This window comes from Leuciscus leuciscus (assembly GCF_965113295.1).
Source record: "Leuciscus leuciscus genome assembly, chromosome: 24".
In the NCBI taxonomy this organism is placed as follows: Eukaryota; Metazoa; Chordata; class Actinopteri; order Cypriniformes; family Leuciscidae; genus Leuciscus; species Leuciscus leuciscus.
The window spans coordinates 15,615,220-15,636,245 of record NC_138723.1 but is presented as its reverse complement, the minus strand read 5'-3'; the positions used below and the strand labels follow the sequence as shown (position 1 = coordinate 15,636,245).

The window sequence follows — 21,026 nt, the reverse complement described above, 5'->3', positions numbered from 1 at the left end:
TTAATCGACAGCACTTGTGGCATAATGTTGATTACCACAATAATAATGTACACATCCTTTCTTTTCTTCTTCAAAAATATCTAGCTTACAGTGAGGCACTTACAAGGGAAGTGAATGGAGCCAATTCATAAATGTTAAAATAGTCATTATTTGAAGATGTAAACAATGCGTTAACATTATTTTAGCATGAGAAATCACTTACTAACCTTTTCTGTGTAAAGTTTTAGACATTAAAACTGTAAAAATGACGAGAACAACTTTACAGCTTAAATAATGCATGCGTTTTAACAAAAAAGAATTAATGTAAGAGCTTTTGCAAAATTATAAGCTTCACGTTTCTGCTCTTAAATCCATAAAACATTGACCTCATTCACTTCCATAGCAAGTGTCTCATTGCAACTTTGACTTTTGCTTTTTTAAAGAAAGCAAGGGACAAGTCAACATTGTGCCATAAGTGCTGTTGATTGAATTTAACTTGCATTAATCCCAGAATATTCCTTTAAGTCTGCAGATTATAGAGAAATGCATTTTGTGCTTGAAATCTTCCCCCTTAAGTGCTCTCCTGGAAGATTTAAATGGGCAGATGTGTATGTTCAAGAGCTTGTTCTATTCATGTTATGCCCATGCATTTATATAGCAGCTTTCTGTCTGAAAGGTTCAACATCCTTATGAATAATTTTTCACGGGTTCAACTTTTGAATGAATAATGTATTGGAATTGAATGAGGTATTAGCCATTATAGTACATGTTTAATACGTATTGTGTGTGTATGAGAGATATGTGCTATCAATGTGATTTGTTTACACAAATGCCCGCTAGCTCTTCACAGGCAGGTTTGGCATTCATGAATTCTGAGTGACTCAGAGAGAGCAACATTTTCTCTCTCTCTCTCTTTCCTCTGTATGCGCATAGCGTTGTTTATTGAGAAACAATTGCTCGGTTGCTGTAAGTGTAGCCTCTCTGAGTGGCATGTAATTTCTCAGTTTCTACATGCATGAGCAGATGAAAATGTTTTCCGAAACTGGCTGTTTTGCAGCGATAGACACTCTCCACCGCTGTGGTCACAGAATATAGACGCTCTTTATATTTCAAGTGTGAATTTTTTATCCTAATGGCTTATAGAAAAGATTTACCTCTGTTTAGATGTATAAAATATCAGACTACAAGCATATCTTGAAAATAACTTTTTTTTAGTTTTTTAACTGGAATCCATGGTTCCATGAAGAACCTTCAATGCACAAAGGCTTCTTTATAACCCTTTGTAAGATTTATTTTTTTAAGAATGTGGACTTCATATACAATAAATATTACATTACAAACTTATTATTGTCATTTTTAATGCAGGGATGTACAATCCAGTACATCAAATACATTTAAGTCAAAATATGTAATAAAAAATTATTTTCAATTTGTAGAGAGACTTTTTTTCTGCTGTGATGCCAGATGAACCATCTTGAGCTCCTCAAATAACCTTTCAGTGAACTATTTTAAAGAACCTTTTACCAGTATAAATAACTTTGTGCATTGAAGGTTTTTCATGGATCACTGGATTCCAATATTAAAACTTAATTTTTAAGAGCCTTCAGTGCCATATGTCTAAACAGAGTGGAAACTTTGCTACAAGTCTTTAGGATAAAAATGAGAAATATTGAAACTCAGGTCAGACTCAAGAGCCCAGTGCAGGAGTCCCAGAACTCTTAGCTACATCCATGTGCTAATTAACCATCAAGCACCAGTTTAAAGGCTTGATCTCTAGTCTGCACTGATTTCAGCAGTCAGCAGCTGTTGCACTACACTCACAGCTCCAGTCAAACATCGTTACGCTGAAACTTCATTTTATTACAGTGATTTAACGGTTCAGTGCGACTTGTTTACTTGGGTGAAGTTGAGCGAAGTTGGTGTGATTTCTATTACTCATCATCATCATTCGCCTCTAGTCCCGTTTGGGACATAGGCCGTCAACAAGAGCTCTCCAACAGTTCTGGTCCAGGGCCAGTTTCTCCAGTTGTCCCCATGACAGTCCCATTTTCTTGGGCTTGAGCGCCTGTCCGCTGGCTGGATATCAGGTGGGTCTTGTGGCGCTGGTCTGTTTAACAACTCCTCAAAGTACTCTACCCATTTTCTCTTCTGTCCTTCCTCCTCGGGAATGGTCTGCCCATCTTTGCTCTTCACTGGTTTCTCAGGCTTATTGAACTTGCCGGATAGCTTCTTGATGGTGCTGTACAGGTCCCTCATGTTCCCCTTATAGGCTGCTGTTTCTGCTTCCTCAGCCAAGGACTCCACATAATTCTTCTTGTCTGATTTTATGCTTCTGCTATCCTTCTGTGCCCTTACTTCTTCTGCTCTTGTATGGCTGTTGATGGCTATTGATTTCTTCCTTTTTCTTTCCTCTATTTTCTTCAGAGTCTCTGTTGAAAGCCACTCCTTGTGATTGTGTTTCTTTGGGCCCAGAACTTCCTGACACGTTGATACAACTGTTGTCTTCACCTCTTGCCACTTCTCTTCTAGGATCTCATCCTCAATCAGTTCCTTCAAGACTTTAAATTTGTTTGTGAGTGTGATCTTTAACTCTTGTAGCTTTGTTGTGTCCTTGTTGTGAGGTGTTGAATCGTGGTCGGCAGGTCTCAGCTGTACAGCGTCTCTTCAGCTTCAGTCTCAATCGGGCAACCAAGAGACGATGGTCGGAGGCGACGGCTGCTCCTCGTCTCACTCTCACTTCTTGAAGTGACCGTCTGAACATCCTCCCAATTCACACATGGTCTATCTGGTTCTCTGTTGACAAATCTGGTGACACTCATGTAGCTTTGTGTATCCTTTTGTGTTGGAAGAAGCTTTCTCCGATGACAAGGTTGCTTGTGGCGCAGAAGTCTGCAAACCTCTTTCCATTGTCGGTCATTACACCAATACCCTGCTGTCCCATGATCTCCTCGTATCCTCTGTTGTCACTGCCGATCTGTGCGTTGAAGTCGCCCATAACTACAATGATGTTTCTGTTCGGACGGTTCTGGATGATGGCGAGCCGTCTTCTGTAGAAGTCCTCTTTATCTTCTTCGACGCTGTCATTCGTTGGAGCGTAGCACTGACATCCATATTGATTCTCCTCATCCTGGTTCTGAAGGAAGCTGCTAGGATCCGTGGTCCATGTGCCTTCCAGCCAATGAGCGCTCTCTGGGCAGTCTTGGACAGCATCAGAGCTACTCCATGGGTGTGAGAACAGCACTAGCTCTCCGGTGCCGAGTCTCTTTTGGCCTGCACCATTCCATCTGGACTCGCTGATTCCCAACATCGTTAGGTTGCAGCTCTTCATCTCGGCTGCTACTTGTGCCGTCTTTCCCGCTTCGAACATGGTGCGGACGTTCCATGTTCCGATGGTAGTTGTGGTCCTGGTAGACAAGATGGTCGTCGGCCTGATAGCTTCCAGGAGGCTTTTACTATCAGGCGTCATAGGTTCTCCGGCGGGGGATCTATCCTTCCCCAGGGCTTTGATGTCTTTTGATTTTCTTGTTGACGTTTCTGTAGCGGCAGTGTTTTTTACGGGGAGGGGTTGCTAGCTCCTCACTCAACCCTCCTCCTTTCGCATCCGTGCTTGGGAACGGCCATAGCGGAGATTTCTATACTAGCATCTCTTAATTTCCGTTTCATGTCTCATAAGACTAAATATTACCTTTAACTACATTAGTTAACTAGCCTATTTGAAGAGGACCAGTATTCCCAAATTACAATTGCTCCACAGATGATGCCATTGTGTCTGCCATCCATGTGGCACTCCACAACATGGGCATCAAGACTCGTATATCATAATGCTGCTCATTGACTTCACTCACAATCATACCCCAGACCCTAGTTAACAAATGATCTTCACTTAGTCTAAGTACCTCACTTTGCAGCTGCGTCCTAGACTTCCTGAGGACTCAGACTAGCATTCAACGGGGCATTCTTCAAAACACATGTCATTTGTGTCTTTTAAGGACAATTCACATTGCAACAACAGACGCCGGTATCTATTGGCATTGGTCAGCACTTGTTTGTCAGGTCTTGGAATGTCTGAGAAGGGACGTACTGTAATCTAATGATTGTCTGCGTTGGTTGTCATGTCTTGTGTAGTGTAGTGTGAATTGGCCTTTATATACATATAGTACACTGCTGTTCAAAGGTTTTGGGTAAAAAAAAAATGTGAAGGGTAAGAAATTATTATTTTATTCACCACGGATGCATTAATTTGATCAAAAGTGACAGTAAAGACATTACAATGTTATAAATAAGTGTGGCTCTTTTGATCTTACTATTCATCAAAGAATCCTGGTTTCCAAACAAGTATTTAGGAGCTCAGCTGTTTTCAATATTGATAATATTAAGAAAAGTGTCTTGACCACCAAATCAGCATATTAGAATGATTCTGAAAGATCATCATGTGACACTGAAAACTGGAGTAATATATATGACAGGAATGTATTGTATTTTAAAATATATTAAAATAGAAAATGGTTATTTCAAATTGTAATAATATTTCACAATATTAATGTTTCTACTGTAGGCTTTTTGATGAAAAAATGCAGAACATAAGAGACTCCTTTTTAAAAAAAATTACTGACTCCAAACTTTTCAAATGTAGCATATATGTAAAAATAAAAAAAATAAAAAAATGTACAATGAGTATGATGCCAATCTTAAAACGTTAACCCTGTTACCATATTGGTATCACCATTATCAGCATTATTATTTAAAACAATTAGAAGAAGCTCCTTGTAGTTTTACAAAGCAAAAACTCGAAATGTCGGCTGTCATCTTCTTTCTTTACTTGTCAGCAAAACAAAAGAGATCATTGTTGACTTCAGATAGACTTATGATAAGCCTTAAACCGTCTCCTGCGCATCAGTGGTCTGGTGGAGGAAGCAACATATAGCTTCAAGTTAGGTGTCCATTTCACTGACAACCTTTCATGGGCCTTGAACACCAACTGCTTTGTGAAAAAGGCACAACAGTTCGTCCTCTTCCTAAAAAGCCTTAGTAAGAGGTAAACCTGACAGCATTGACTTTTTGAACTGTAGTAGGTGGTGTATCATTGTGGAATACCTGGTGTCCAGTTGTGTGCTGATAAATAAAGATTTTAAAAGAAGACCAGCAGCACCAGGAAGGATCGATGGAATATTCTTACTCCTACAATCCCAGAAGTCTAAACAGCACCCAGGCAGAAGCAATCAGACTACAAGCTGTCAGACTACTCGAGCCTGTCTTGACAAAAAAGATTTGCCTGAACTGAACTTTCCACGAAATCACCCAATCTCTTTTCTGTCTAGTCTTGTGCATTTGACTGTTATGAGAAGCATCACAATAAGCTCGACTTCACTGAGGTTTTTTTTTTGTTATACCTTGTTTCCGATAAAAGTCTCTCTGCATTGCGGTTCTACGTTCCTTCAATCTCAGGTGAGGAGGTTTTATTCATAGATGCATTTGGAGATAGCCTGGCTGTCTCTCACCTCCGCGAGCATCTCCCCTTGGTGAGTCATGGCAGATTTATTGAAATATTTCATGGTATATTTCTCACAACCAGACCATCGGAATTTGAGTTACGGATGACCAGTGAGATGCGTGGTCAAGCTACTGCTCAAATGCAATCACAAAGCAGTCCTCTGAATATGAAACTCTTCAGAAAGCTAATATATAATTCAACTGTATCAATCTCCCTGTGCTGCAGCTCTCTGCGCTCTGAATCCTGCTCAGAAATCTATTAGTCAGGCCTTTGATGCATTTAAAATTTGCTCTGCCTGAACAGAGTTGGAGAGTGTCCCTTCCAAAAGTTTAAAAACTTGGAAACCGGACACGTTGGCTGTCATGTGTATGATAGAACTATCGTATATTTCCCCACACTTTCTTTATGGTGGTTTTAAAAAGACGTAGTCTCTGTCTTAGCCTCGACTTTGCCAGCATTAGTTTTGTTATAAATCTCTCAGCATGCGAAATAAGCCCTCGTCTCAGCCAGGGCTGTAAAACAGTCGCAAAAGGGGTGCAAAAGAAAGATAAATGAAAAAATTAAATGACCGTTTTATGGCGACCCTCACCTCATATCAATGTATGAAGGACGAAAGACAAGGAGAAAAACTTCTCTTTTTGTTACCGTCAGCTAAACGGCCAATATGGAACTGCGAGTTTGCTAACTTGGCCCTATAGAGTTTCAAATGTCTCACAGGTTTGGGTAGTAAGTATATGGATTAGCATAATGTGATGGCAGTAAGAGCTTCTTTTTCTTTCTCCTTGACTTCCTGACAGTGTTGTGTGGCCCTGCAATAGACACGCTTACCGACAGGGCCTCATTAGCTCTCAGTGTTGGCTCCACGTACACACTGCATACTGCTGGGAAATCTCTCTCTCACTCCCCAAGGCAAATCTAGTCCTGGCGGTTTATTTTGCACATTTTTAGACTTGGAGAAAAGTTGTAGGGATAACTTCCCACCGACCTGAATTCAGGTTTTTCCCCAGCTTCCATTTTATGGGGTCTTTACAGGATAAATAAAGCAGCTTGTGCTCTAAGTGAGTCTGCTCATGAGATTAAATGGGTTTAAGAACTGGGATTGTGTAGTGTATACATGAATTCATTTAATTTTTCCAAATTCAGCATGTTTTTGCAAAGAAAATGATGTTTGTCTTCAGCAAAAGAGCAATCTGACAATTATATCAGTCTTTAAATACCAAATAAAACTTTTTTATGACTCATTGATGTGTAGCCATATGTTCACCATTTTCGTCCACCTATTTTTATCCAAAATTGTAGCTATCGCATAAAAAACGCTGGTTGGAAACGCCAAGATGTGCATAAATTCTAGAAATGTTCATAAAAATAATATGTCTTGCGTTTTTCATAAAAAAAAAGACATGCGCATAAACTACAATGCAAACACGTTTACAGAATAAATCCCTCCATGTGCAACAAAAAATAGATTGCATGTGATGTTTCTCAGCAGAGGGTGTGATTGGATAACTGGACTAACCAGCAGACCAATTTCATTGCACAGCATCTCAAATGTTGCTTTAGTTGTTGTGAAATGCCCTGACCAAAGTCTGTCATCAGAATGATTGGGTATAATGACCTTTAGTCTGTGCACTCTGAGACACAAGGTACGAAAAAAGAGCCACAGTGGCTTCTCCGATTGCAGCAACTTCCATTTTTATTACAAATATTTTGTGTGAATTTCCTTGGAAGTGACCATTTTATTATCTTGAACACATTGGATGGAACCTTGCTTTATTTGCAAATGTTTTAATGCGATATTCCAGTTTTGCGCATAAGTTAAATTGCCAATTTTGGATGGAAACAGAGCTAATGTTAAAGGTATTTCACCCCCAAAAAATCTAAATTCTGTCAACAGTTACTAGTCCTTATGTTGTAAAAAACGTTATTTCTAACGTGGAACCCCCCCAAGAAAAGATATCTTAGTTTATTTTGGTTAGAATTGACTTCCATTTGTATGGGCAAAAAAAGCTAAATATTTGTTTTTATGTTTTGTATATAGCTAATTAATATCATATACTATATGCAGGGTCTGTTTGAGTGAGCTAATTAACAGTTTCAAAATATTTTTAGTGCATTTTTTATATATATTTTTTCAAAATCAAAAAACCCTTTGTCCAAAAATATTTTCATCTGTTGGCTAATTGATTTCACACGATTAACACTGCTAATACAACGGCATCTTAATGTTGTCCCCATGTCCGCTTTAATCCACCGTTTAACTGTCAGGTTAGTAAAACGAGTGCCGATCTGACGACAAACGATGCTTCCAGTATGTACCACGTAATCCATATGATCTCTGCTGAGCTCAAGTCTATTAATGAGAGTTAAACTTTTCACCTCGTCCTCATGTTCAGGATGCATTACAGGCAAGCGGAGTTCCAGCTAGCCTGTCTGTGGTTAACTAAGCATGCCCAGCGGGGAAAGACGAGCACAGTTAATTCGGGATCACAGCGCTAGCACACTTCAACAGCCTCAGTGCACTGCAACTAAACATCAAACATGTTATTTAAACCTTACTCAGACAGAAAAGTGCAGCGGTCTGAAAAACTGAGTATCACTTTGGGCTCCTCTCATATATGAAATGTGATTTTAAAAAGCAAACTCTCTGAAGTCTCTCAACTTGAGGAGCATGTCATATTTCTGTCCCTTCCGCACCCAATCCTTCGCGTCTAGGGAAACGACGGGCTCAAAACAGCCTCAGACACAGGAGGAATATCTCCACATCGTAATGGGCCAATGTACTGTCAGATTTTATGGCCTAAGGCCAGTGTGGAGCGTAGCGTGGTGCTTGTCTTCTCAAGGCGATCCTGAAAGGCTCTAACAAAGCCTGCTCTTTGAATGACACCCAAATCCCACTGTGACACCCCATCATTACAGCCAATGGTGCAGTAAATTCCCCTGCCAGCCTGACTCAACCTTGCAAGGTATCAGCCACAACACCTGCTGTCTTCCCTGGCCACTGGATCTGCCGTCTCGGGCGCGTGTGTTTGAGGTCATGCGTCTGTGCATATAGAGCATGTGCACTTTGATGGATAGTGCGTGTAACAACATTACCTCTCGGTTGTTTGGCAGGCATATTCGGCTGGGGAGATGTTCGCAGCATCATTCTGCTCCGGAGCAATCTGCAAACTCGTCGCTTAATGCATACAGAATACAAATCACCATTAAACCATGCTAAGAGCTAGTTCAGCAATGCTAACATAATTTACCGCAACAATAATAGCCGCAATCTCTATTGCCCCGTGGGAAATTGATTTAATATAAACTATTAGCTGGTCATTTTCAAAGAGATGTGTTGGCACGGATTCAGAGAGCAAGGTCGCACTTTGGAACAGAATATTAACCGTCTGTGTTTTGTTGCAGCCTGCTAACGGCCATGAACGTTTATGATACTGCCTGTGATGCTGGGAAAAACTTGTTGGCAACTCTTGTTTTTAATGTACTACCAGTCAAATGTTTGGATGCACTGGACTGAAATTATGTTTCTCGTGAATATTAAAGCATTTTGATGTAGGGTTTTGAACCTTTACAAAAAAAAAAAAGCTAAAATGTTCAGAAATAGTTAGAAATATAAAAAAACTAGTAATGACTTATATAGGTTGTATAATTGAATCAAGGATTAATTAAATAAAATTTCAGAAAAAAAAATAAAAATATCATATAATTTAATTTAAATGTTTTATATTGCTATTTTTAAGCTTTTTTCTAAATAGCTTTCAGAGACCCTGGATCCTAAAACTTGGTTGGAATAAGTAGAAGTAAATTGTAAACAGGGGTGTCAAAATATGAATTTTTGACTATAAGCTAAAAGAAACGATATCTACGATTATTTGCAAATTTACCTGTTAAACCCAAAACATATCACAACTTAAGTTTTATTGCAGAATTCCTCAGGACATGTCATTAGCATACACATTTAAACTTTCAACTAAAAATGAGTTGAAAACAAGTAAAGAACTTGAATTCAAGTAGGTGCAATTTTTATTTCTCTAGCGCAGTAACGAGTTTATGGACATTGAGTGGCTTTCCTGGGGTAAAGCACTACAGTGTCATTGTTCTTAAGCTGTTTTATAGACATCTTTCTGCAGTGTAAACATGACTACTTGAGGCATGATCTATTTCAGTAAGTTGTATTGTATTTTTCAACATATCTTCTGATGTTCATTCATATTTATTTTGTGCTGTAACTAGTAGTAAAGCGGGAGAGATGATCAGTTCATGTGTGCCTCCGCACTTCTGCTTGAACAGATATTTGGCTATAACAATGTTGCACCACATTAAAGAGCATTTAAAAGGGCATTTCCTGATGAGATTGACAGAATTTGAATATCAAAAGATTGTGTCTATAAGTGTGAATGCTTATTTTTTGTACGAAACAAAAAATGTAATAATAATAAAAAAGTCCATCAATGTTAGGTACTCAACTTTGAAAATACGTTTTACTGTAAGACAGTTTTGGTTTGATGAGAGAGAGAAAAATGACTATGTGGTCCAAACTTTTGACTGGTACTGTAGGTTCATTGGTTCATTGTCAATATAGATAATTTTGCGAAAGTCATTATGAAGCTAAATCAATATATCCTCTTCTGTTTTAAGCAAACCACATAATGTTGACCCTATATATGTATATAGTCTGTCATCCAGACAAGAAAAATGAAAAAGATGGGTAGGCAGAATGGCAGACCACAAGAGAGAATAGAGAGAGAATGAGAGCAAGAAGGCGCAATACTTGTATTCTGTTGTTTGGACTGGCAGCCTCATAAAAACAGAGTGGCTCTGAAGCCTGGTGCTTTTCCCTGTGGAGGGGCTGCTGAGATGTCAGTTAGAGTTACTGAGATGTGACGGCCTTGGGAAGAGTCCCGTCAGATGAGATTTAGAAGCTAGGCTGACCAGGGAGAGCCGGGAAGGTTAGTGTAGTGAATTTATTGTGAGAAGGGACACTGGGAGACATGGAAACAATGAAGGGGGGTACTTATGATTCTTCTGGTCACATTTATAATACTAATAATAAAAGTACAGAGCAGCAGCTATATATATATATATATATATATATATATAGCTGCTGCTCTGTACTTTTATTATTAGTATTATAATACTAATAATAAAAGTACAGAGCAGCAGCTATATATATATATATATATATATATATATAGCTGCTGCTCTGTACTTTTATTATTAGTATTATTTATATATATATCAATATCACTGTATATAGCATAATGGCTGCGTGTATTTAGCGCCGCAAAATAATTGCATTAATAATTAAGAAGTGTTTGAAAATACGAAAGTGAATAAGTGAAATTAGTGAAACAGAATTAAGAAATATATTGAGAAATATTAAATCAAGTAACCATGAATAATTAAATCAAATTTCAAATAAACCTGAAACAATATACATTTCTTTCTCAATTAATGAATAAAATATTCTTGTAACATTTATTAAGGAAATTAAATGTGAGTTCATGAAGTTAGGAGGAGATGAACATTTTTACAGTGTGATAGAGAGCCTGTTTTTAAGGATGACTGGATGCTCAGATCGTTGAGATCTGAAAAGGTTTTCTGCGAGATCTAAAAAGTTTTCTAGTATAAAAGAAGGGATTCATTGCATAATATGGTATGTATATTGGCCATAAAAGATCATTTCTTGTTAAAACCATTTACAAAAAAAGACAGGACATGTATCTGACAGTTCTAAGCTACAGGTAGATTCTTGCGGTTAGAGTTGAAGGCCTGAGCTTTTGTGTCAGTGAGACAGCCCAGAAAATATGAGATACAACGTTAAAGAGGCTTCCTCCTCTATTTGACTTCCCATATCCTTCTGACCGTGTCAGCGCTGTAGTTAAATCCCGCACGGTTCAGGATGGATTTCCTCTAAAAGAGGCTTGATACAGTGAGATGTAATGAAAGAGCTCATTAGCGATTCTGAGGGTGGTACTTATTTATCAATCATGCTCTGATTTATAGTATAATTAAACATGATAATTAGATGGTTGTTCAATCACTGCTGAATGGATGGCACTATTTTTCTAACGAACATCATTTGTTAATGAGGGGAAAGAATGGGTGTAACTTTATGATAACGGCTTGTCAGACTTCACATAGACTCTGATCATTTCCTCTGTCATTATCGCACCCAGACTAAATTCCTCCACATTTCTGCCATGTGCTTCCGAGCTGGAATATAATATGGTTATCAGCGCCTTGTTTAATTTTTTCCAAGATGAAAAGGTTTGACACTTTCACACCAATAAACAGTCGTTTTTTAAGTTACTAGCCCCAATGAAATGAAAATCAAGCATAGATTATCTGTTTTTTGTTTGTAAAGTGCGTTTCTTAGCTTCCCATCAGCTCTAGGGAGGAACGAAGGACCTTTTCTTCACTTCAGTCGGCTTTCTCTTCCGTAATCCTGTCTGTTTGAACTGTGCAGTCTTTGATGAGAGGTTTTGTAGATGAAAAACTGGCTTGTTTGGCATCTTCGTTATGCTACGAGAGTTTATTATCAATTATAAGAGACATTCTTCAACTTGTCTTATTTTACTCCGGCTCTAATGACCTTCCACAGCAAATTGAGGAGACGCGTCATTAATTAATGGCTTTGGTGCAACAAAATTAGCACTTTAGAGACTCGACAGGAAACTTCATCAAAGTGTGAAATCCACCGGAGAGCAAGCTGACACCGTTTCCCTGCCGGTTTGGGAAGATCTGTGTCTTAATCAAAGGGCATCTGTGTTTTCTCTAATTTTTACCAGATCTTTGGTCAAACCTTTTGTGTGTTGGTTTGATCATGTGTGTATTAGAGGCTTTTTGAAAGATCAGAACTGCTTCATGAATATTACAAGATCAACAGTGTCAATAAATGAAACAGATGTCTCCCTTGAGAGATCGCAGATGCCTGTCTATCCGTTCACCTCGGTTGGTGTGACAATATGGCATCACTTGTGAGCGTACACACATCATGTCGAATGCTGTCATTCTGGATGTGCCAACGCATGCCTATATTTTGATAAATAAGCATCATTATAGATTCAAGCTTGTTTTCGTGTATTGATTTGCTGAGCTTGGCTGCAGCATTAAAATGCAGTTTAACATGTGATCACTTCTGCCTTGTTTTGAAGGAAGTTTGATGGTGAAGTTTACTTCTAATTTCTGCAGTGTGCAGGACCATCTTTCCATGTCAGCTGATCAGTTTAGATCTCAAGGAATGATCAGTTCAAAATGAAATATTCAATATACTGTTAATATCCAACAGCAAAAAGCAGACAGAAAAAGTTTGTTTTTTCACGGTATATATTGGGTCTTTATGCATGAAAATACATAGCTGCCTTTTAAATTTTAGGATGGGGGTCCCACACACAAGAATGATTATATTTTGGGGTCCGTGACATCTTGAAGATTGAAAATTTCTGTCTCAGAGCTTTAGTTTGAGATGCTTACAGTCGGAAAAGAATGTTTGTTTGGCATTTCCAGAACTGACAGAAGTAACTGGCATTTTCCTAAAGTTCTTAGTTCTGTTCAGCAGTCGGATTCAGGCTGTGGGATCGGGCTTAGAGCCCAAGAATAAGCAGCATAAGCTTCCAGATATTTGTGGAGTGAACAATGGTCATCTGACCATGTGTACAATTCAGAGTCTGTTCAATATGTATGTGTATGCCCAGCAAAGCCTTCGTTCCACTGAATACTTGTGATGCATTAGATTCAGTAGAGAGAGCATTTACGCCTCAACTCATGTAGAGTCAAATATCAGAAATGCTACGGTTTGAATTCTGAAGAGTGTTGGGGTGTGCGTCTTTGGTGTCTTTGAAAGTCTGTTCTTTGGGTTTATTCAAGGGGTGTTTTTTGAGCTGTGCCTCCAAAAAAAAGAAAAAGAAAAACGTGAATGAGAAAATTTGACTGTACAAGAATATAACTAAACAAGTATAGTGAAATATGAGATTGTAAACAACAATTTTTTCTTAAGTAACTGTCCAGCAGCGACCTCATTGAATAAAAGTTTTGCTCGATTTGATTGATTCATTTCTGATAATGCTGTAAATGAAGTGTTTCAGATAGATTCAAACCAGTAACAGATGTTTTTAAACTTCTGATTAAATGAACCTGTTCATAATAGTCATTTATTCATAAAATGGAAGTAGGACTAGGAATAAATCACATTTAAGAATATATTAAGATGGTAATAGCTTAATGGTTTAGCAATTTAATAGTTTAATGGTCTTTTTTTTACTGTTTTGCTGTATGTTTGATCAATTAAATGCAGCCTTGTTGAGCATAAAATACTTCTTTCAAAAATATAAAAAATGGATTTGGGGAATGGAAATGGGTGTGTAGAGATGGACTACATCGCAGTGTTCATTTTGACAGATAATTTTGATTTAGTTTTAGTCATACTCTTTTGACTAAAATGCCATTTTAGTCATCTGAATTGTTTTAGTTTTAGTCTAGTTTTAGTCAACTAAATATCATAAGATTTTAGTCCACTAAATCTACTGTACATTTAGTGATATTTAGTTGACTAAAACTAGATCAAATGGGTTTAGTTCAATTGTAATGAAAACGTATTATACACTCGTGGAGAAAACGTATATTAACCTGTTAATATGAATGATATTAAGGTTTGAACATGCAAAACAGACACAGATTTAAATAAAGATAAATGCATTCTTAATAACAACTTGCATACATCTTTCTTCATTCTTTCAAGCAGACATATTTATTTGTATAAATTAAATATAGATTAATCCTTATTAAAGCTGTTAAAGTCATTCAGTCAAGAACATTGAGTGATTTTCTCTTTTCCTTTTGTTGTTTGATTAACATTAATGACGGACAACAGTGGGTATTAGACTGGTGTCAGTTGAAGGCTGAATGCACGGATCCAATACACTGATACATATCCAATATATTTCCCTACTGTTTATGTTCACTTAAGATATAACGACTGTTACGTGAATACTCGCCACTTTTGTGTGTATTTGGTTTTTATTTAGATATCGGCTCATTTTCGTCAGTGAAAAAAATATTAACACTGCAACACTGTTCATGTTGTATGTATTTGATTCACTAAAAAGAAAAAAAATAGTTATTAGAGTCATTTGTTCTGAAAATAGCTGTGCAGTTAAAAGGTCAATCTTGGGAGTTTAATAACTGATATTGAGTAAAGATTGTGATTCATCTAAAAATCAATTATTTTTTTTACCCAGCCCTTTCAAGTCCGAGTCAAAATTAATTTGAACTTTTGAACTTTTTTTCTTTTAACATAATCCACCACACACCACTGCCATGGTTGGTCACATTATTTACAATGACCTTAATTTAGGGAAGACGACAGGAAGGCATTAAAAACAGCGTGTACCGCAAGTTTTTTTTCATTGCTGCGTTGGCAAGCCTCTCTTCATGTAATGAACCTCATTATGTTCAATTACCTCAGAGATGCTGCTGTCCAGAGGGAGCTGCACTCAGACCTCTGGGGAGACGCGTCTGAAAACACATGCTGACACACAACATCCGTTAGGCTGTTTCATTAAAGCTACGAGAGGCCTTGCTGAGGTGTGGAGGTGGGTTTGTGGGATGCTTGTTTGGATACCCGGAGTGTGCCTGCATGCTTCCACTTTACACTTCTTTTTAAGTTCCTTTAACGTTGTAATTGGTGTGTATAGCTGAGAGCTTTAACCTGCTGTGATCGCATAATGAAATTCATCTCAGTGAAGCTTCTATTTAGATAATCATGACTGAATTTTTGTCAATTTCTGTAACTAAAAGTAGTGAGACTACTGTTGTGATAATATTTTTCCAATGAGTAACATGAAGAAACCTGAAAAAATATATATGTCTTGGTCACACTGTAACTGTGACACAGATTTAAAACTACATAAACTCGCTGAATAATAAAATGCACTCTCCTAAAATGGATTTTGGCAAGTCTAATTCATTTTAGTGCATCAGTTCATTTGTACAGTTATTTTCTTTATTGAAAAATTATTGAAAAAGATTTTATATCAAGATGATTAAAAAATTCAAAATAATATACATATATACTCTTTTTATGTATGAAAAAATAAAGTAAATTAAATTAATTTAACAGATATTGCCCCTTAAATATTAATACTTTCGATGTACAGTACATAAGTTTCATTAGTAGCGTGTATTATTTAAAATAGAGAACCTTGACTGTAGTTAAACTACTTTTTTAGTAGATTTTTAGCTTGGGAATCTGCAGTTTTAAAGTATCTTCTCTAGCACTGCTGTATTCAATTTAAAGTTTTCAGGTGGTACGACAAGGCTAACGGCTAAGGCATTGACCAACTTTTTTTTATTAAGAGAGCTTTGAAAGGTCACACTTATGATTGACCATAAGAATGTGTTTTTTTCTATTCTCCTGGGGAAAAAGATCCATAAAGCTCATCCACGAATATTCTGGCAGGTTGTTACAGAGCGTCAATGAGGCTCAAAATGTCTGAGGGAGTTTTATGGAAAACAGAAGGTTAGAACTAGTGACCTTGTCTCCGTTGATTAAACTGTGCCGCCACATGGCAAATATCTTATGATCTACCAGACTTTTTCCTGCTGTAGTCATTATCATTAAACAAAGCATTTTGAAGATGCTTCGGGAATTATAGCCCGTCTCTGACGTTAGCCTTTGACTTTTGCATTAGCACTTTAACCTTTTCATTAGGTCTGTGTGATGACGGACTCTAAAAGGTGTAATAACTGAAACCGTATCCTTAGGCCTCTTTCGCACAGAGGTCACACTCATAATAAGTTTGAACTTTACTTTTATTCATACTCGACTGGGTAAAGAACCTGCAAATGTACAAATACAGAGTTTGTAAATGGGGATTAGAGAGCTCAAGCATGTATGTTTCAAATCGATCAATGCTCATTCTGAACACTATTGACTGAAGTGATGTTGGATTTGAATCTTGACTGATCCATATTCAATTTGCCCTCTGACTGAAAGCCATCATGAAATATTTTTTCCCTGTAGCAATGGAATTGATCTTCATACTCAGCACAATATGTGAGCATAATCATAGAATGATTTAATTCTTTTTTTGTTTGTTTTTGGTCAAATTAAAAATGTTTCCCTTTTGGTTGGTATTCATGCATTAAAATTTTCAGGAATAGAGGGAATGTCACGAGAATCTGCCGCTCTTTAGTGTGTGGCAAATGCTAATGAAGGTGTCATAATTAAATGGTGCTCTCTTGATTGTTTGTTCCCGCAGCGCTGAGAGATAACCGGATTGAGCTGGTCCGAGCCACGGCGCAGGAGTTGACGATCAGCATCAGCGAGGTCACGCTGGGAGACGAAGGGCTGTACACCTGTTCCCTCTTCACCATGCCTGTCAAAACAGCCAAGGCTTTCCTCACCGTCCTGGGTAAGACATCATTTTACATACCGTGTGGGATTACATCCTAAAACAGCCAGTTGGAGTGATGAGTCATTTAGACTTAAAGGAATAGTTCACCCAAAAATCACTTTACTCAAGCCATCCTAGGTGTATATGACTTTCTTCTTTCAGCCAAACACAATCAGAGTTACATTAAATAATATCCTGGCTCTTCGCAGTGTCACATGTGCTGTATATAATCGCACGAAGATGAAGATTCCAAAAGTCTTTTATTCGCCACACAGGTAATTCAAACATAGGGTAGCTTCAGCATAACGCAGACGAGACCGGACAAATTGAACTGAAAACACAGGAAGTTAAATACACAGGCATACGAGGTGATCAACGACGACACAGCTGAACGTGATGGCAAATCATATTAGTTACCATAACAACCAAGGAGAAGTGGGAAAACTGAACAAAGAAAAACAGGAACTGATGAATGCAAACTAAAAGTCCATGAAAACAAAACTTAACACACAGATAACAGAATAAATGTTACAACCAGCTTTGTAATGGCATTTAATAGCGCCCTGGTTTTTGAAGCTCCAAAAAGCACATCCATCCATCATAAAAGTAATCCATATAACTTCAGTGGGTTAATAAATGCCTTCTAAAGTGAAGCGATGGTTTTTTGTTAGAAAAATATCCATATTTTAAACTTTATAAACTATAATCACTGGCTTCTAGCAAAGGCCGCGCGCGCGTTCACAAGAGAGTTACGTGGTTTTCGGGAAAGGCATCTTTTCTCACCCAAGCTTACGCTACGCCTTCGTCCTACGTCGTACGTCTTACGTCATATGTTGGGTCAGAGGTCACCCTTCCTCCGGAACTCAACTCTCTCGTGAACACATGTGATTATAGTTGTAAAAGTTTTAAATGTGGATATTTTTCTGACACTTAAGACCGGATGCTGAAAATTCCCCCAATTTTTTAACAGTATGTATGTGTATGGATGCCTTTTGGAGGACAGAAATATTGCTGCATCGTTACTAAATGTCTGCAACCAGTCTAAAACGGATTACACTGAGATTCTTTTAAAGGAGCTACTCTTATTAACAAGTCGAAAGAAAATTGCAAAATTTGTAGTTTCCAGAAAGTAGATAGATAATTAGAATTTTACCTCAGTGGGAGGCGTTTCAAATCTAACTTTGGCCTGGATCAGGATTTAATTAAATGGATTCACCCGGTCGCCTTCAACAAAGACACAGATGATCACAGAACAGTGTTGAGAAATGACACAGAAAGAAGTTTAATTAGTTTCCTCTATCAACTTTTACTACTTGTGTCAATCAAAAGTCAACCAGACTTTGAATCAAGTCCCAAACAAACCAGAGTTAATGTCAGCTGTGACAGTCCACAAACAGTGCTTAATGCCATATTTCTGCATTAATTAGGAGCCCAATTAGCTAGTCTCATTTTAATTAGTTGGCGTACAACATTAAAATCATTTCAGTTGTACACTCTGTCAACAAGTCTGCCTTACATAATGTTTTGCTCATTGTGAATACACAAATGGATGCAATTAATTTCCGTGTTGTAATTAATATCTAGGCAAAATATTCAATAATATACACAATGCTTATTTATTATTTAAGCATTTTGTTACATGGTTGTTATATTTGATAACATTGTTGTTATAGATATTATGTTTGTCACATTTATAATAGATATTGTGGGTTGTGATTTTCACAACACAAGTTCCTATCCAGAATGAACATCCTTTGTTGATCGAGCTGCTGGGATGATTTTTGTTGGCCAATCCGTCAAGTTAGCATCACCCTGGTTCTATCGTCAAAAGCCCAATAGGATTTTTCTTTTGGATTATTATTTTTAAAAAATCCTTAAAGTTTGATTTAGAATAGCGAACTAGTGAGTAGATTACCGTTTCGGTGTGATGGCGTTTGATTTTCCAGGCTGCCATTGTAGTCCCATTTAGGCACTTGTTAGTAAGTAGAAGCTTTAACCCTCTACTGCACGCATTATTATGCGATCATGGAAAAAAATGTTACAGTGTTTTTTTATATATAAAATAGACTCAAATTAACATATTTATATTTTTTTTATATTTTTTAATTTTTTGGGGGGTACTTTTGGGTGCGTTGCCATATGGCAACATTGTGCGACAATGGAACAGCCTGATGTGTTTTCTCCCAAAAGACATGAAATTCATAGATGATAGAACATGCATGTGTTTATGCCTTTGCGTGTGTGTGTGTGTGTGTGTGTGTGTGCGTGCGTGCACATGTGCATGGGGACTGCACAGCGACTTGTGTATGTGGTTATTTTTTGTTCACCATACAGATTTTGGAATGACAAAAACCTCAAATTCTTGATCTACTGTACACCTTTCCCAACATCAGCTCAACACTGTGCAAAGGACGACATGTAACCTGAATGTTGAACATACCGGAATAGATACCTGTCTCTTCATCCTCTGAGTCTACTAGGCCTAATTCTGCCTGCCTCTCATACTCCTCGTCACTGATCCCTAGCTCATCCTCACTTTCATGAGATGGTATAACCACTTGTACCCTGTACATTTCAGCCCTCCTCTCAGCCTTGCCATAGAACACTGGCGGCTTAATTTTCTAAACAAAATAAGCGTATATATATATATATATATTTTACTTTACTTTTACTTTACTTTATAAATATATACAAATATATATAAATATATGAGTAGAATACAACCATCCAACTATATCAGTGCATCCATACATTGTCATTCATACAAAGCTACTCTGCATTAGCATGGGCAAAATATTGTTCCATTACCGCACAATGTTGCCATATGGCAACATACCTATTTTATTGAATAAAAAGGTAATAGTAGTATCAAAACAATGTGACAATGATTGAAAAAAGATTAGAACTTATCCCAGATGCTTGATGTAATTTTTAAATTCTGAAGAAATATGAAAAATTGAGGAAAATCTTCACATATTCACGAGCACTTCTTCAGCTACTGGAGTCATCAAAAGTGTGTGAAAAGAATGACAGTGCAAGGGTGTGTAGTGTCATGTGATGTCATCAAATCATATCATTTTTTACCACCAGGTTCTACCATGAATTTAAGACCAATCAGAGCTCATATTTATTTTCAAATTTCAAGAAATGTCCAAAGAAAGGGTATGTTGCCATATGGCAACACCGTGCAGTAGCTATTTTTTAAAAGTAATAGCCTCGAGAGGCAATAACCCATTCAAGAAACCTATTGATTTCGGGACAATGGAACTAGAAGTGCTAAAATGCTAACTTGTTTCTGTGTTTTGGCCTAAAAAAAGACATCATCCCTGGAGCACTCTAGCGCAGCCCAACGTACTTTACTGTATAGACTAAACGTCGATTAATCTATCATTTGATGAATTACAGCTTCCACGATCAATTGAAAATGTGCACAAACACTGAAATATGAAACAGCAAAGTGGAAAAAGTGAATTTGACCCTAAGTGGTTTTGTCTAAAATATTTGTGTATTAAATATCAAGAAATGAATCAGCCAGAAACGACAGCTTGGCATCTTCAGGTTTCTTGTCATCTTGGGACAATATTAAAAAAACAACATGGCGCTCAGCAGAGGTTACAGGTCACGCTGCTTTAGAATGACTGATGTATTTACTCTGTTGCTTTTTAATGCATAGTACATTGTGGTTGTTTTTGCTTTGATTTATTTCTCAGGAATGTGATTAAGGCCTCTTACTCAGGGGAGCAATAAGGCCTGTGAACTGAATGCCAAACGTCTGATCTCATCTTCAATCAAGGCGAAACCAATATCTAATTTTCCTGACTAATGTTCCCTATTGATTTTTCTTTGTCTCTGCCCACAACCTCAGAGAGGAAGCTCCTGACACAGTAATGTATTTGTGGGCCACAGAATTTCCTGTGTGTTTGAAATTTCGTAAGATTGAAATGCTGATTGCTTTTGTACGTGGAAACAAGCGTTTGAGGTTCACTTTTCTCTTTCAAGTGATGATGTTAGGATATGTTATGACCATTGCTTTGAAACGTGTCGCATGAAACTTTTGTATAAATAGATTAAATCAATTAAATAATACTGGAGAGGGAATACAACAACACATATACTGTGTGAATAGCCTTACGTCTACTAACAGATTGACTTCTCAATTGCAA

General features: G+C 37.5%; 1 protein-coding gene across 3 annotated transcripts in view; it reads left to right on the top strand.

The window, feature by feature from the left end:
* The window catches only part of cadm2a (cell adhesion molecule 2a), a 500,950-nt gene that overhangs the window by 434,768 nt on the left and 45,156 nt on the right, over positions 1 to 21,026 (top strand). For all 3 annotated transcript variants that reach the window (XM_082157511.1, XM_082157509.1, XM_082157510.1), the window contains one exon: positions 16,729 to 16,881. In XM_082157511.1, the coding sequence (XP_082013637.1) occupies positions 16,729 to 16,881 (153 nt within the window). The remainder of the gene's footprint in view (positions 1 to 16,728; positions 16,882 to 21,026) is intronic.